Source organism: Saccopteryx bilineata, chromosome 2, assembly GCF_036850765.1.
Source record: "Saccopteryx bilineata isolate mSacBil1 chromosome 2, mSacBil1_pri_phased_curated, whole genome shotgun sequence".
Classification (NCBI taxonomy): domain Eukaryota; kingdom Metazoa; phylum Chordata; class Mammalia; order Chiroptera; family Emballonuridae; genus Saccopteryx; species Saccopteryx bilineata.
In genome coordinates this window covers 286,078,493-286,092,919 of record NC_089491.1, presented here as the reverse complement: position 1 = coordinate 286,092,919, position 14,427 = coordinate 286,078,493, and the positions used below count along the sequence as shown (strand labels likewise).

Here is a 14,427-nt window from a genome sequence, read left to right as displayed (position 1 = left end):
CCCTGAGTACTTAACACCCAGTACTTCACGAAAGCACAGAGGCATCTGCCGGGTGGATGGATGTTTGCTTGAGGGCTGTGTGAACCCTCCTTTGTCTCCAAAGGATAAAACGATGCTGGCAATGCACCTCACCAGCAGGACCCCCCAGCCCCAGGCCCTTACCTCCTGGGCGAGTCGGGGTCGAAGCAGGTCTTGTGCACATCGGCCACCTCCGGGTCGCAGCAGTCCCCGTCGTCGAAGTCGTTCAGCATGTTGTTGCACTCCGCGTGGCAGACGCCGTCCCTGCGGCTCCAGGGGTAGCAGCGGCCCTGCAGGCGGCAGTCGCCCCCGTCGTAGCCCGTGAGCGGGTGCTCGCACTCGGCGTCGCAGTGGTCGTTGCCGATCTTGCTGGGCTCACAGTTGACCAGCACGGTGCGGTGGCGCAGGGTGGAGTTGTGCACCTGGTGGACACTCAGCTGCCAGGTGATGTTGTAGCGGCTGAAGGCGTCGTTGAGCGCCTCGTGCTGCCGTCGGATCTGCGTGTCACTCACAGTGGGGTTCAGGCCCTCGTCGTCGCAGATGTTCACCACCCGGTAGCGGATCACCTTCTCTCCCCGCAGGGGCCAGTGCCCATTGTACTGGGAGATGAGCTCTACATTGTCACAGGCCGTCCGCCCACACAGGGTGGGCTGCAGAGGCAACAGCACCTCCGGCTCCAGCCCAAAGCCCTGGAGCACCTCGAGCCGTGGGTACTTCTCCTCTCTGAAGGGGGCCCACTGTTCTTCCAGGCGCTCAAAAGTGGCTGTCAGCATCAAGGTGGTCAAGTCCTCTGCCCCGCCTGGATGCTGAGGGCTGTGCTGGAGGTGGCCCTGTGAGAGGGCCATTGACCAGAGGACCAGTGTGCCCAGGTGTCCACGGAAATAATGCCCGTTCTCGGAGCTATCTCCCCCCAGGAGCAAAGACCGGCAAGAGGCCATGAAGGGGCTGTGCAGGGGGCCTGACTGGTCTGCACTACTAGCCACCTGTGTGCCATCCACGTACAGGACCATACGCCGTCCATCGTAAGTAGCTGCCACGTGTGTCCATGCGCCTGGTTGGTAGCGACTGTGGCCAATCACAATGGTGGCCTTCTTCATGCGGTCAGTGCGAAGGGAGAAGAAGAAGCGAGCGTCCCGCCTTCCTGCGTCCTTCCCCGAGCGGATCCCCAGGGCCCAGCCCTTGTCACTGACAGTGTAGGAGCAGTTATCAAACACACCTGGGAAAGGAGGCAGAGCGAAGGGGAGAAACACCAGGTACAGAAGGGGACAGAGAAAGGGAGAAGAAAACCCATATGAGTAGCAAGAATGGGGGTATTTAATGGGAAAAAAATAACTGCTCCAGATTCCCCAACCTGAGATGCCTGTCCAGTGCCCCACAGCAAGCCATCTGGCAACATCTGTTCCTGAAAGGAATCTGATTGGAGATTCCACCACATTGAAGTCATTTGGGTATTTTTCAACAACCAAATTAGAAGTTGTGAAGGGGACGTCTAATGCAAGGGACACCCATCCTCTAGCACTTTGTCACAGGTGTCCCTTATGCTTGGACTTAAGAGTCCGTGCCTTCTCTCCCTGATCCTTGTCCCTTTCCATTTCCTCAAAGCCCTGAAAATAGTCACAGGTTTTACAAAAGATAGTGACCTCCTACTCCCTCAGCTAGTCCTTTTCTCTACTGAACACTGAAATGATGATTCTCCTGGGGACCACAGGAGTTGAATCAGGGAGTCCCGTCAGAGAAGACTGTCACATTCCCAGCCTGCTGTTCCCTCTGGTGTCTAAGGGCAAGGATGCCCATCCACAAAGAACAGTTGCTCCCCAGAGTAGGCAGAATGGCATTGCCCCCATGGCCCTAGCCTGAAATTTTAGTCAAGTCGGTGATAAGAATGACTGCTCTGTAACCAACAATGCCCACCACAGTACAGAGCAGAACTTGCCCAGACAGATGAAGATCCTCACCAAGTGACGCCTTACCAATCTGCTCAATGCAGGCACAAGACTATTAAGTCCAACGGAATAAACAAAGGGAGAAACACACGCACAGAACTAGATCACTAATAAGTTGGCAACAGGAAGGAGTAATAAGTTCAGATGTAACACTACCACAGATAAGAAGGAATTCTGAAGGCAGCTTGGAGGCCGTTGGTCATGAACCCATCACCCCCTCCCAGGAATCTCCTCTAATGTGCAGCCCTGCTCCTGTAATCTGGAGGATGTGGTTTATTTATTACCCTCTCCCTGAAGACCGAATAAACCAGTCAGCAGCTCGGCTGCAGCTGAAGTCTGTGCTGAGACAAACAGATTGAGCCACAATATTGAACCTATAACTGGGAAGCTCTAGGCTCCACCCCTAGCTGGTGGGAAGAGAGTCATGCTTGGTTATTTGAAGGGCTGTCACTCTACTAAACCCCAGAGGGTGTGCATCTCATCTCACTGTCCCGCTCCTGCTGGGAAAAGGGGTTCCATTTGGGATCAGTGATTTCAGTTCATCATTCACTGGACTGCCAGACCTAGACACTCTTCTCAGCTTTGAAAGAAATAAAAGGTGTGGTCTTTGCCCTTGAGAAGTCTCAGGGGAAGTGAGAAACATAGAAAGTTACTTCAACATAGTATTAGAACTCAGATCAAGAGATATATAGGCTAGTGAACACAGACGGACGGGAATCTCAACCTACAAATCAGACAGGATTTCCTGAGGGGACGGGACCCAAACCTAATTCTTGAAGAGTGTGGAAGTTTTGGCCAGGCCAGAGAACTACAGAAGGTCATTCCGCACAGTGGGTACAGTAGGAACAAAGGCACCCAGGACAAAATAGGTCAAGGTTAAGACTAGTGTGACATAGGAAGGGGCTTGGACTGTATAAATTACGAAACACACGGAAGTTTTGATACTGCTGCCCAATGCCTCTGATCTCTGGAGCCTCCACCGAGTCCCCACAGCATGGAATGTCCTGTGGTTGCGGGCTGTGCCCTGCACACGAGGTCCAGCTGCAATTAAGACATCTAAGGAAGTTTCCAGATCTTGTAGGGGGACAACTGTGGCTCCTGAAGTCCATGAACACCACAAGAGGACCCATGCACTTGTTCAGCGAATATTTATGAAGCAATACCAGCTGCCAGCCTCAGGACGTGCTGCCGGGGATCTCTACAGTGAGTCAATGCTTGTTTGACATCATGGAAAGTTCCATGCAGTGCAGAAGATAAAAACCTAACAAATGACTATAACAAAATATGCAGGCTGTTGAAAGTGTAAGTAGCTATGAACCTCTTTTTTAAAACATGGGCATAATATGGCAGAAATGTGCCCTAAGGTTACCAAATGTCAACTTTTCGGCACTGACCGATCCCATTAGTAATCCGATTCCTAAAAAACACCCAGCATCCAAGTCTGCCCATGAAACGAGGGCTACATTGATTACCAGTTAGACTGGCTGGGAAGCTTGGGGAGACATAAACCCGAAGTACTCCATGAGATCAGTTTAGACAATCCCAGGTTAAAGGTCCTGCCAGCTCACCCAGAAACACTTGCTGTCATATTCCTCAGAATCCATATTTATATAAGATACCCACTTAGCTGCATCTTCCAAACTGGGACGTGGTGATCTTTTTATAAATATTTTTCCCTTTGCTTCTTAGCATGTAATATCTCCCATTATACAGTACTTGAGTTTTCCAAAGCAATCTTAGATAAACTGTCATTTAAGCAGTAAATATATCCTGTGCACTAGGCAAGGCTCTGAGAGTTCTGGTGTCAGGCTGGATGCAGAGAGATCCAAGGTGTCACAATTCCAAGCCCAGGAAAGTTTCCCATGGCGGGGAAGAACAGAGTGGATGGTGGTTACAAGCACAACCGGTCAAAAGCTCCAGCCACTAGTCTGCCACTTAGATGCTCTGTAACCTGGGAAAAATAAGATCATGCTGAGCCTCAGTGTGCTCATTTGCAAACTGTACCTGTACCATAAGATGTGTCTGTTCTTCAGCATCCTCTCACCCTCAGCTGAGACCGCAGACCTACCTCATGAGGTTGTTGTGGGGATTAAATAAGAGAACACATGTTAAAGATCTTAGCACAGTATCTAAGTGATACAGAGTGAATAATAAACATTAACGATGATGCTGAAAAGGCATTTGAGAATGAGACATCAAAGGGAAAATCAAATTAGATATAAAACCAGTGTTATGCTGGTTTATCTTTAATAACTGGTCCTCTAAAGGAAAAAGAAGAAGAAGAAAAAAAAAACTAGTCCTGATTTGCAGCACTTGCCAATTCTGTGGTATAAATATTCCCCCAATGGCCAATTTCAAGATATCAATGTGATATCACTGAACATGGGGTTTGGAAGAGATGTGTACCATTGGCTCTGGTGAGCCAGACTGAGCCAGTTCCACCAAGATAAAGACTAACAAGAAAAGCAGGTGCAGGCAGCCAAGTGTCCTCTTCTCTCTGACTATTCAAGTACATGCAGCTGCTTTGTTGGTGGTCTGAATTTTTATAATTTAAAAGAGGCAAATGTGACTTTAAGAGTTACTATAAAGCTACAGTAATCAAGATAGTATAGTACTGATAAAAAACAATAACTGACTAATAGATCAATGAAACCGAATAGAGAGCTCCAAAATAAACCCCTATAAATATAGCCAACTGATTCTTGACCAGGAGCAAAAGCAATACAATATAGGGCATAGATAGTCTCTTCAACAAATGGTGCTGGAGCAACTGGACATGCAAAAAGGGGGGGGGGGGCTGGCCAGTTGGCTCAGCAATAGAGCACTGGCCCAGCGTGTGGTTTTCCCAGGTTTGATTTCCAGTCAGAGCACATAGGAGAAGCACCCATTTTGCTAATCCACCCCTCCCCACCCCTCTCTCTCCTTCAGCCATGGTTCAGTTGGAGCGAGTTGGCCCTGCACAATGAAGATGGCTCCATGGTCTCAGCTTCAGATGCTAAGAAGAGCTTGGTTGCTATGCAACAGAGCAATGCCCCAGATGGGCAGAATATCGCCCCCTAAGGGGCTTTCCGGGTGGATCCCAGTGTAGCACATGTGGGAGTCTGTCTCTGCCTTCCCTCCCCTCATGGAATTTTTTAAAAAATGAATCTAGACACAGATTTTTTATCTTCACCAACATTAAATCAAAATGGATCGCTGACCTAAATGTGAAATGGAAAACTATAAAACTCCTAGAGGATAACATAGAGAAAACCTAGACCACTTTGGATGTGGTGATTACTGTTGAGATACAACACGAAGACAAAAATGCATAAAAGATATAATTTAGAAGCTGGGCTTCATTAAAATTAAAAACTTCTGCTCTGCTGAAGACAGTATCAGGAAAACCAAAAGATAAGCCACAGACTAGGAGAAAACATTTGCAAAAGACACATCTGATAGAGGGCTGCTATCCAAAATATACAAAGAACTCTTAACACTTAACAAGAAGAAAACCGACAACCCAATTTTAAAATGAGCCCAAGACTATAATAGATACTTCACCAAAGAAGATAGACAGGTAGCAAGTCAGCATAAGATGCTCCACATCACATGTCATCAGGGAAATGCATATTAAACCAAAATGAGATCCCACTACATGCCCATTAGAATGGTCAGAATCCAGAACATTAGTAACACCAAGTGCTGGCGAGGCTGTGGAACAACGGGTACTCCCTTTCACTGCACGTGGAGGTGCAAAGTAGTACAGCTGCTTCAGAAGGCAGTTTGGCAGTTTCTTAAAATGCTAAACCTACTCTCATCATAGGATCCAGTGATCACACTCCTTCGTATTTACCCAAAGGAGTTGAAAACTCTGTCTACGCAAAAACCTGCACACGTTTGTAGCAGCTGATTCAGAGTTGCCAGATCTCCAAAGCAGCCAAGATGTCCTTAGGTAAGTTGAATGGGTAAATTCACTGTGATACCTCCAGACAATGCAATATTAATACGGTGCTAAAAATAAACGAGCTAGCAAGCCATGAAGGGACGTGGGAGAAACAAATACATATCACTAAGTGAAAGAACCAATCTGAAAAGATCACGTCCCATGTGAGCCCAGCTATGTGGACTTCCAGAAAAGGTCAAAGTATAAGGACAATAAAAAGGCCACTGGCTTACCAGGGATGTGGGGAGAGATGACCAGACAGAGCCCAGAGAATCTGAAGGGCAATGAAAATAATCTGTACGATATTATAATGATCGTTATAGGTCATCATACTTCTGTCCAAACCCATAGCATGTGCACCACCAAGAGTGGACCCTCAAGTAAACTGGGGATGTGTTCATGTAGTTTCATCCCTGGTTAAAAAAAAAAAAAAAAAAGTCCCATTCTGGTGAGTGATCTTGATGATGTGGAGAAGCTATGCCTGTGTGGGGCAGCGGGTATACGGCAAACCTCTGGACCTCTCTCTCAACTTTAGTGTAGGGCTAAAACTGCTCTAAAATAAAAATAAAGTGTTTTTTACAGAATGGGGAAAGGTCAGTGTTGCCCCCATTCCAGGTGTTAAGCCTTAAACGTCCTCCTGAGTGTCCAGCAACCAAGTGTACCTGTGAAAAAAAACCTGCTCCCCCAGGTCTGCTCCTCCGCCCCCTCCAGCTGCAGATGGGGCTCACAGAGCAGCCTGCACCCCCTCTGCACACTGCCCGGAGGCTCCTCCACCAAGCAGGCGCAAAACAGACTTGGCTTTGAAAGAGAAGACTATCAACTCCCCACCTTCAGAGACTTCTCCTTCTTCAGTCTAGCAGAGTCAAGCTGACAAAGCCAATGAGGTCTAAGCCAACACACTATACGTGGTCAAACTCAGCTTATGCAACATTGAGATTTGAGAATTTTGGATTTACATGTGAGCCACATTCTTGGGAGGAACAGAGGGACCAGATCATCAATATGATTTATAAAATCACTCAACACCAGACTGAACTATGATAGCCCACGGGTAAGAAAAAAAAATCAGATCAAATGATGTAATTTAAAAAATGGGGGTGGTACTGAAGCCAAACATTTGGACCGTGTCATCTTAAAACTTTAAGACTCATTCTTTTAGCTTCGGTTTGGAACTGGCTTCCATTATGCATCAATGTTGACTAAATTTAAATGTGTTCTGACACCTCACCTTGTATTTAATCTAAGTTTGGAGAGAAAGGGAAATAAATGGAGGGACGTATCTTGTTCGCTGGGTTCCTGATCTCGACTCCAAAACTCATATTGAAAGACCCTGGGTAGCTTCACGGAACTCTGCACACATGTAGGTCTATAGGAAAAGCCATTTGGACACAGTTCTCTACTATTATCAATTGCCAGCATTTGGAATGAATAGAGTTAACTTCCCTCAAGGAGAAAAGCCTTCTCTCAAAACTGGGCGGCCATCTCGCTGAGTGATTTGAGAAATCCTAGTAACGATAAACATCAGAGCTAGAGTGTTACGAGCTGTTTGATGGGGAAACAGTTCCACGTGGCTTCTGGAGGAGAGGAAGCTGCTTCTTGCCCCTCCTGGGGTTCTCTCTGTGCACTCAGGAGGTCGGCTGCTTGTGGCAAGGAGAAACAAAAAGACTTATACTACTGTTTATTAAATATCTTCTATGCTCCAGATGCTAGACAAGCGTCACCACTATGAAGCCCTCCCACAAACATATGAGCTGAATTTTATATCCTCACTTACAAACCAAAGCACTGAGGATCACTGGAATTAAGTACTTAATTCGTCCACAGTCTTCCATCGATGAAGGGCCAGAAACAGGGATCAAAATCAGGTCTGTTCAACCAAAAAGCCCATGCTCGTTACTCTACACTGAACTATTTCACACACTAAAACATACGTTGTGGTTGTTTTGGAGCACGAAGAAGACTAAGGGCTGGTGAGTGCCGCGTGCACGAACTTGCAGACCACTTTCTTGAAGGGGACCGGGATCCGGCTCTCAGAACCATGTGCAGGCTAACATCCACACCTGGAAACAGCTGGGGAGGACAGACTGGCTAGCCCAGCAGCTCGTATCTCCTTGGTGGCCAGCACCTACCTCGACAGGCTGCCTCCTGAACATTTGATAAAATGTCTGGGTGGCCCTGTGGGGTTTTCTGTGACTCCGTAATCAATCCTAGAGGACCCCCAGGTGAAGAGGGAGCCTCTCACCCCAAAGCCAGGACCATGGCTGCAGGTGGAAGCTATAGTGAAGAGGACTCAAATGAAAACTAGCTGGCAGGTTGGCAGTTTCCACCTCCTGCGGATTTTCCCTTGGTTTCCAGAGGCCTCAGCTAGTGGAGCAGGACTTGGTGTGAGAGGAGAGGGGACCGGAAAGGGAAGCAAGGGGGTCCTCACGGGAGCGGCTCCGCCTCTCACCAGAGCCGATCAAACCGCTCTGACTACTCTTCTCCTTCTCCACCAGAAATCTCCCCTCCTCCCTGCTGGACTCTTCTGTCAGTTGGTTGTCACAGAATGGAGTCCCCTGACCACAAGACCACATAGCCCTCTAATTTTTAGGTTTTAGGAGAAGAAAAGTTTATTCACCCCAGTAGTTACGTAAATCAATATGGGGGGGGGGGGCAGGGGGATCTTCTGAGAACTGTCAGGAATCAACCTGTCCTTGGCATTCTTATTTTATGGTAATACTAAAAGTGGAGGGGGGAGAGCCATCTCATACCCCTTTCTTCCTCAAAGCAGAGAAGTATCTGTGTTTCAGGAACACTGTGTGAACTTATTTCAGAGTGATGAAATTAATGGAGAAGCCAAGAACTGTCACTGTCTCAGAGGCGATGTAGGCCCAATGCTGGGAAAGTCACGGTGAGACTTCATCCTCCCCAACTGCAGCTCCCAATTAAAGTCCTACTCTGCACCAACATGTCACTTTCCTAATATCGACACTCCAAGAACAGTCTCAGCCCCACAAAAACATCTCATCGCTTCCTTTGTCTGAAATGCCTCCCGTCCACAGTCACGACCTTCAAAAGTGAGCTGAAATCTTTGCCTTGTCCTGAAGTCTTCCTTGAACACCCCAGTCAAAGTGGTCCCGGCAGCTTGCTAGGCCTCCCCATACAGCTTTTATTTCTTTATTCAGCCAAGCAATTGGAGAGCTCCGTGGTGACAGGAGCCCGCCTTGGGTGTTTGTGAATTTCCCACACCATCAAGGAAGGAAGGCTTCTAGCTCCTGGCATGACGCCCTCGCTGCTCCTGAAGTCGGACTGCGTCATCATGAGACTCTTGGCTCCCAAGAGGACCATCTCGCACCAGTCTCGAGGAACCCCATGACCCTCAGTTGCATCTGGCCCACAGGAACAAGGCAAGGGGACCAAGCATTTTCTTCAGTGGGCAGCCACAGGTGCCTTGACTTCCCCAGGACTTAAGATGTGCTTTTCCCCAGCCGTCACATAGGCTGCTCCCTTCTGGACCCTACACGCTCGGGGCACAGCACATGTAGTTGAGCAAAGCGCCATTCTGGAGGAACACCTGCCCACAGCAATGTCTGTCAGAGGAGATAACTTAACAATGGGCCAAGGCAGCAGAAGAGAAAGCTAAGATCCAGACAGAAACGCTGTCCTGGTCACACACTTGGCCGTGGACCCTTCCTCCCAGGACAGCCCCACGGCTCAGCTCCCGGGGGTGAGTGAGAGTCCGGCTTCTCTGAGAAAGGCCCGTTGGCTTCCAGGAAGGTAAGGTTCTCTTCAACAATATGGAGGAGTCACGCACACTGTCATCAGCTCTGGTAACTAAAAAAACATGCTGTGTGGTGCAAGTTTGTTTTAGGAGGAAAATGAGCTAAAAACAGGGCCAGGTTAGGTCATGACCATAAATCAATCTGCTACGAGGCGAGGTCCTTTCCCAGGATGTTATGCCTGTGGCCTCTCCACACGCGGGTCTGCTGCTGCCTTCTGCAGAACTACTTACCCAACACCCCGCCCCCAGGAGAGAGCACCAGGGGAACAGAAGGACCGAGGGGGCGGAGCCAGGTCACCCGTCAAACACCAGGGCCTGGCAGCCAGCAGGGCTATGTCAGCAGGAGGAGTGGGAATGAGTGAACAAAGAAGACCAGGGGGTGTCTTCAGCTGTTCTAGATAACTCTCCTTCAAGACAGAATTCGGCTCAGCCTTTTATCCGCGAGCCCAAGCTTTTACACATTAGAGCACAGCGTGGGGCAGAGCTCCCGGGAGCGTCTCCCCAGCGTCCCCTCGTTGTCTCGTGCTTTCCCTTGTCGTCATGGCTGCATCACAGGCGGGGATGACAGCCATCAGCATGGGGCTTTCCCTGGCTTTCAACAGGCCGCCATGGCGAGGGGAGAAGAGGGGAGAAGAGGGGAGAAGAGGGGAGAAGAGGGGAGAAGGGGGGAGAAGAGGGCGGTGGGTTTGCGGGGGAGGCGGGGGCTGACTGCGATTGCCTGAGAGAGCAGGGAAACTCGGAAAGCCAACTTCTCAGCTCTGCCACAGACCTGGGGGCGACGGGAGCCTCGTCCCTAAGGACACCCCCTTGACCACCGCGACAAAAAGCAGAGTGGCTTTAGGCATTCGTCACCTACTGCCTTGGCCATTAGCTATTTTCTTGCTGAGAAAATAATCCACAAGGGTCAGGAAAAAAAGAACTGGCTAGCCCACCTGGAGTTCTAGTGTGTTTTCCAGAGACTGGACATGCCCTTGGGGGCCTGGTGAGGACCTCCTAGGACAACCCTGCCTCGCTAACAGACTCTCCAAGACCTTGATCCAGACCCACAAATAGCCAAGTGGAGCCAGTCCAGCAGTCCACTGAAAATCAAAAAGGTAGTTAATTCTATTTCAGCTCATTGAGCAAACTGTGGGGTAAGAGCCACTAGGTCAACCAAGCTTGATAACTCTACAACCTTGAGCAACATTGAGCAATTCTCTATATCCTGTTTTCCTCACTCATAACACAGAGATAACAGTACCTAATTTGTAGGGTTTGGAAAGGATTAAATTAATTCATGCACGTAAAACAATAAAAACACTGTTTAGCACATATAGGCACTCAATGTTATTATTCATTGCTAATACGAGCATCATTTTGACATATATAGACCTTATCTCTTCAAGTGTATTTCAAACTCCTTGAAAGTAGGTTAGCCTGTCTTACACTCTCCCCCACACCCATTGAATCAAGACCAGTGTCTTGTGCATGGTAGGAATGATAATTCACTCACGAATTAAATCCACAAGAGGCAGTTAGAGCTGCCAAGAGCATCCTCCCAACTGACAAGGACCCTCTAGAAACTCCCTTCTTCTAACAAAGAAGAGCCCTCCTCTAATAAAAAGCAACCCCTTCCCCCCTCCTACATCACTCATTCCCCACAGTGGGGACAGCTACTGACTACAGCACCCTCCACAGGAACATGCTCCCTTCTTGCCTCTTCCTAAGAAGGATCTAGAACAATCAAAAGCAGTTATCAGACTTCTGTCACCTCCCTGCCAGTTCTGGGCAATTTCCTCTTGAGTTATGCTTTACTCCAGGGAAGAGGAAGAGAGGGAGAGAAGGAAAGAAGGAGAGGTTGAGAGAGGGGGAGAGGGGGAGAGGGGGAGAAGGGGAGAGGGAGAGGGGGATGGGAGAGGGGGAGTGAGGGAGAAGGAGAGAGGAGGAGGGGAGGTGGGAGAGGAAGAGGAGAGAGGGGGAGGAAGAGGGAGAGGGGGAGAGGGGGAGAGGGAAAAAGAGGGAGAGGGGGATGGGAGAGGGGGAGTGAGGGAGAAGGAGAGAGGAGGAGGGGAGGTGGGGGAGGAAGAGGAGAGAGGGGGAGGAAGAGGGAGGGGGGAGAGGGGGAGGAAGAGGGAGGGGGGAGAGGGGGAGGGGAGAGGGAGAGAAGGGGACAGGGGGAGGGGGAGAGGGGGAGGGGGAGAGGGGGATGGGAGGGGGGAGTGAGGGAGAAGGAGAGGGGGGAGGGGAGGTGGGAGAGGAAGAGGAGAGAGGGGGAGGAAGAGGAAGAGGGGGAGAGGGGGAGAGGGAAAGAGGGGGAGAGGGGGATGGGAGAGGGGGAGTGAGGGAGAAGGAGAGGGGGGAGGGGAGGTGGGGGAGGAAGAGGAGAGAGGGGGAGGAAGAGGGAGAGGGGGAGAGGGGGAGGGGAGAGGGAGAGAAGGGGACAGGGGGAGGGGGAGAGGGGGAGGGGGAGAGGGGGATGGGAGAGGGGGAGTGAGGGAGAAGGAGAGGGGGGAGGGGAGGTGGGAGAGGAAGAGAAGAGGGGGGAGGAAGAAGGAGGGAGAGGGGGAGGGAAGGAAGGAGGGAAGGAAGGGAGGGAGGGAGGGATGGAAGGAGGGAGGGAATGTCTTAAGTAATTTTAAACATGTGGATTTTTTCTTTGGAATGTCATTTCAACCATTTTTAATAACTTTTGAAAATGAGCTCTGAAGTTTCCTGAGCATTCAACAAGCTCTGCAGGTCCTGTGACTATGAATTTTCATAAACAGCCCATTGATGCCCAATGGATAAAGGATTGTGCTTTTGCACACGGAAGTCTGGGATGTGACAGGTGTGGGCTGGGCTGCTCAGCGAGGTGCAGAACTGCCTGCAGGCTTCTCTATCAGCCTGATCTTCACCTTCACAGAAATGGACAGCATGCCCTGGGAATTCCAGCAACACAACAGAAGGAGTATAAACTCTCCAACGGAGAGGGTAGCTTGTGCAGAAGCTACAAGAAAGGTGTGCAGCCCCACACCTTAGAGAGCCTGGCGACCCCCAAATGTCATCATCACGAGACACCTTAGTTCCCACCCTAGGCCAGTTGTGGGAGACGGAGTCACAGCGGCACCCAGAGAGGATGCCAGTCCTTCTCTGCACCCTCCCCCATCTCTAGCAAGGTTCCGCTGAGAACTTGCTTTTTTAGCTCCGGCTAAGCAACACCAACACCCATTTCCTGTTTTTTTCCTTTCCTCCACCAAATAAATAACTTTGAGATCCTTCTCAGAAGTTTTCTTTGGCACTTCCTTCCCCAGGTACAGGTCACAGAATCAATGCTGCCCTAAGAAGGAGTGTTGGAACAGTGTGCGCTGCGCGCTCCGTGTGGCGGGGGTGTCTCGCGGAAAGGAAGCGTGAACTAGAGCCCGTCGCGATGCAGATAACTGCCCAACTGATTAGCCGGTGACTGCTGGGTGTTTGCCCACCAAGCTTTCTCAAAGGGAGACAACCCATGACTTTCTCAGCATTAGTATTCATGCCGTGTGTCTCCATGCACTCAGGGAATATGTATTGGCCTGTGTTTACTTAATAATATCTGAACATTTTGGCCTCTACCATGTGGTCACAAATAACCCAGGGAGATTCTGACTGCCTTCTAGGAAGCAAGTGATATCCGGGGGCCACACAAACCTAAATGCTGTGCCAATCAGAACCTACGGGCTGAGAGGCCCTGTTTCCACCAGTTTGAAAGTCTGAAAAGAGCCAGTGAATACAGGGTGTCTGTTCTCAACCTGAACGCAGGGTGGGTCTTCAGAGCTCAGTGTTCCAAGAGGACATGTAAAGTTGACCTCTGAGTGAGGAAGACAAAGAACAAAGAAATAGGTGATCTAATTAATCGACATTTCAGATTAAATGACTAAAGTCAGAATATTTTTTTTCCTTTTCTTATTGAATCTTCCCAAAATGTTTTCTGCTGCTTCCCAGTAAGAGATTTAGATTAACCAAAGGCAGCCTGGAAGCACCGAAGTCACACCAACTTGGGAACTGAGACACTGAGATGTGGTCCCAGCTTGCTGCTGTGTGACGTCAGGAAAGTGTCGTGCCCTCTCTGGGCCTCACAAGCCCAGCTGTGAAGGAGAGGCTGGGCTGGGCCGCCACCAGGCTGTTCTGACGGTCTGTGCCCAGAGTCTCTAGGCTCATCCTGAAGTACTTCAAGGTCATGCTTCTGACTGCTCCTCACTGTTAGAACGTCCTGCAACAGAGGCCACAGAAGGTGGAAAGGATTGAGCTGAACCCACAGCTCAACAGACAGGTTTTGTTTTTACTAGTTTCCTCTTCTGAATTCCTCTTGTAATGATGTGCCTCTGTCTCCTAAGAAATGGAATAACTCAAACGCTAGAGTGAGTTGAGGCTACTGGTTAGTTAGAATCCAGGGCACCAAGTATCACTACAAATAATTCAATGGTCAATCAAATTACATAGCCATGGAAGCATATCCATGTGTAAGAGTTCATGAAAGAGAAGAATGAACAGGGGATGCTCTGGGGAGGGGCCACATGACAGCCTTGATCTGCTGGGCCAGCGGTGACTTCAGGGCAAGGCATTGGCTCCTTCCCCCACCACCTCTCCGTGGAAGAATGAAAACAGCAACTAATATAGAGCACATGCCGTGCACCAGGCACAGCTCTAAGCACATGACATCTATTAATTTATTTAACCATCACGACAATTCTATCAGACAGAAATGATCCTTACTCCTGTTTCGCACATGAGGGGACTTTGACTTGACAAGTTCGCATGGCTAGTAGAGGGCTTAAGCCCAGAACATC

General features: G+C 49.4%; 1 protein-coding gene across 1 annotated transcript in view; it reads right to left on the bottom strand.

Moving 5' to 3' along the window:
- PAPPA2 (pappalysin 2) overlaps window positions 1–14,427 on the bottom strand; it is a 210,646-nt gene that overhangs the window by 183,253 nt on the left and 12,966 nt on the right. Inside the window, exon 2 of the mRNA XM_066261210.1 lies at window positions 163–1,234. Within this exon, the coding sequence (XP_066117307.1) occupies window positions 163–1,234 (1,072 nt within the window). The remainder of the gene's footprint in view (window positions 1–162; window positions 1,235–14,427) is intronic.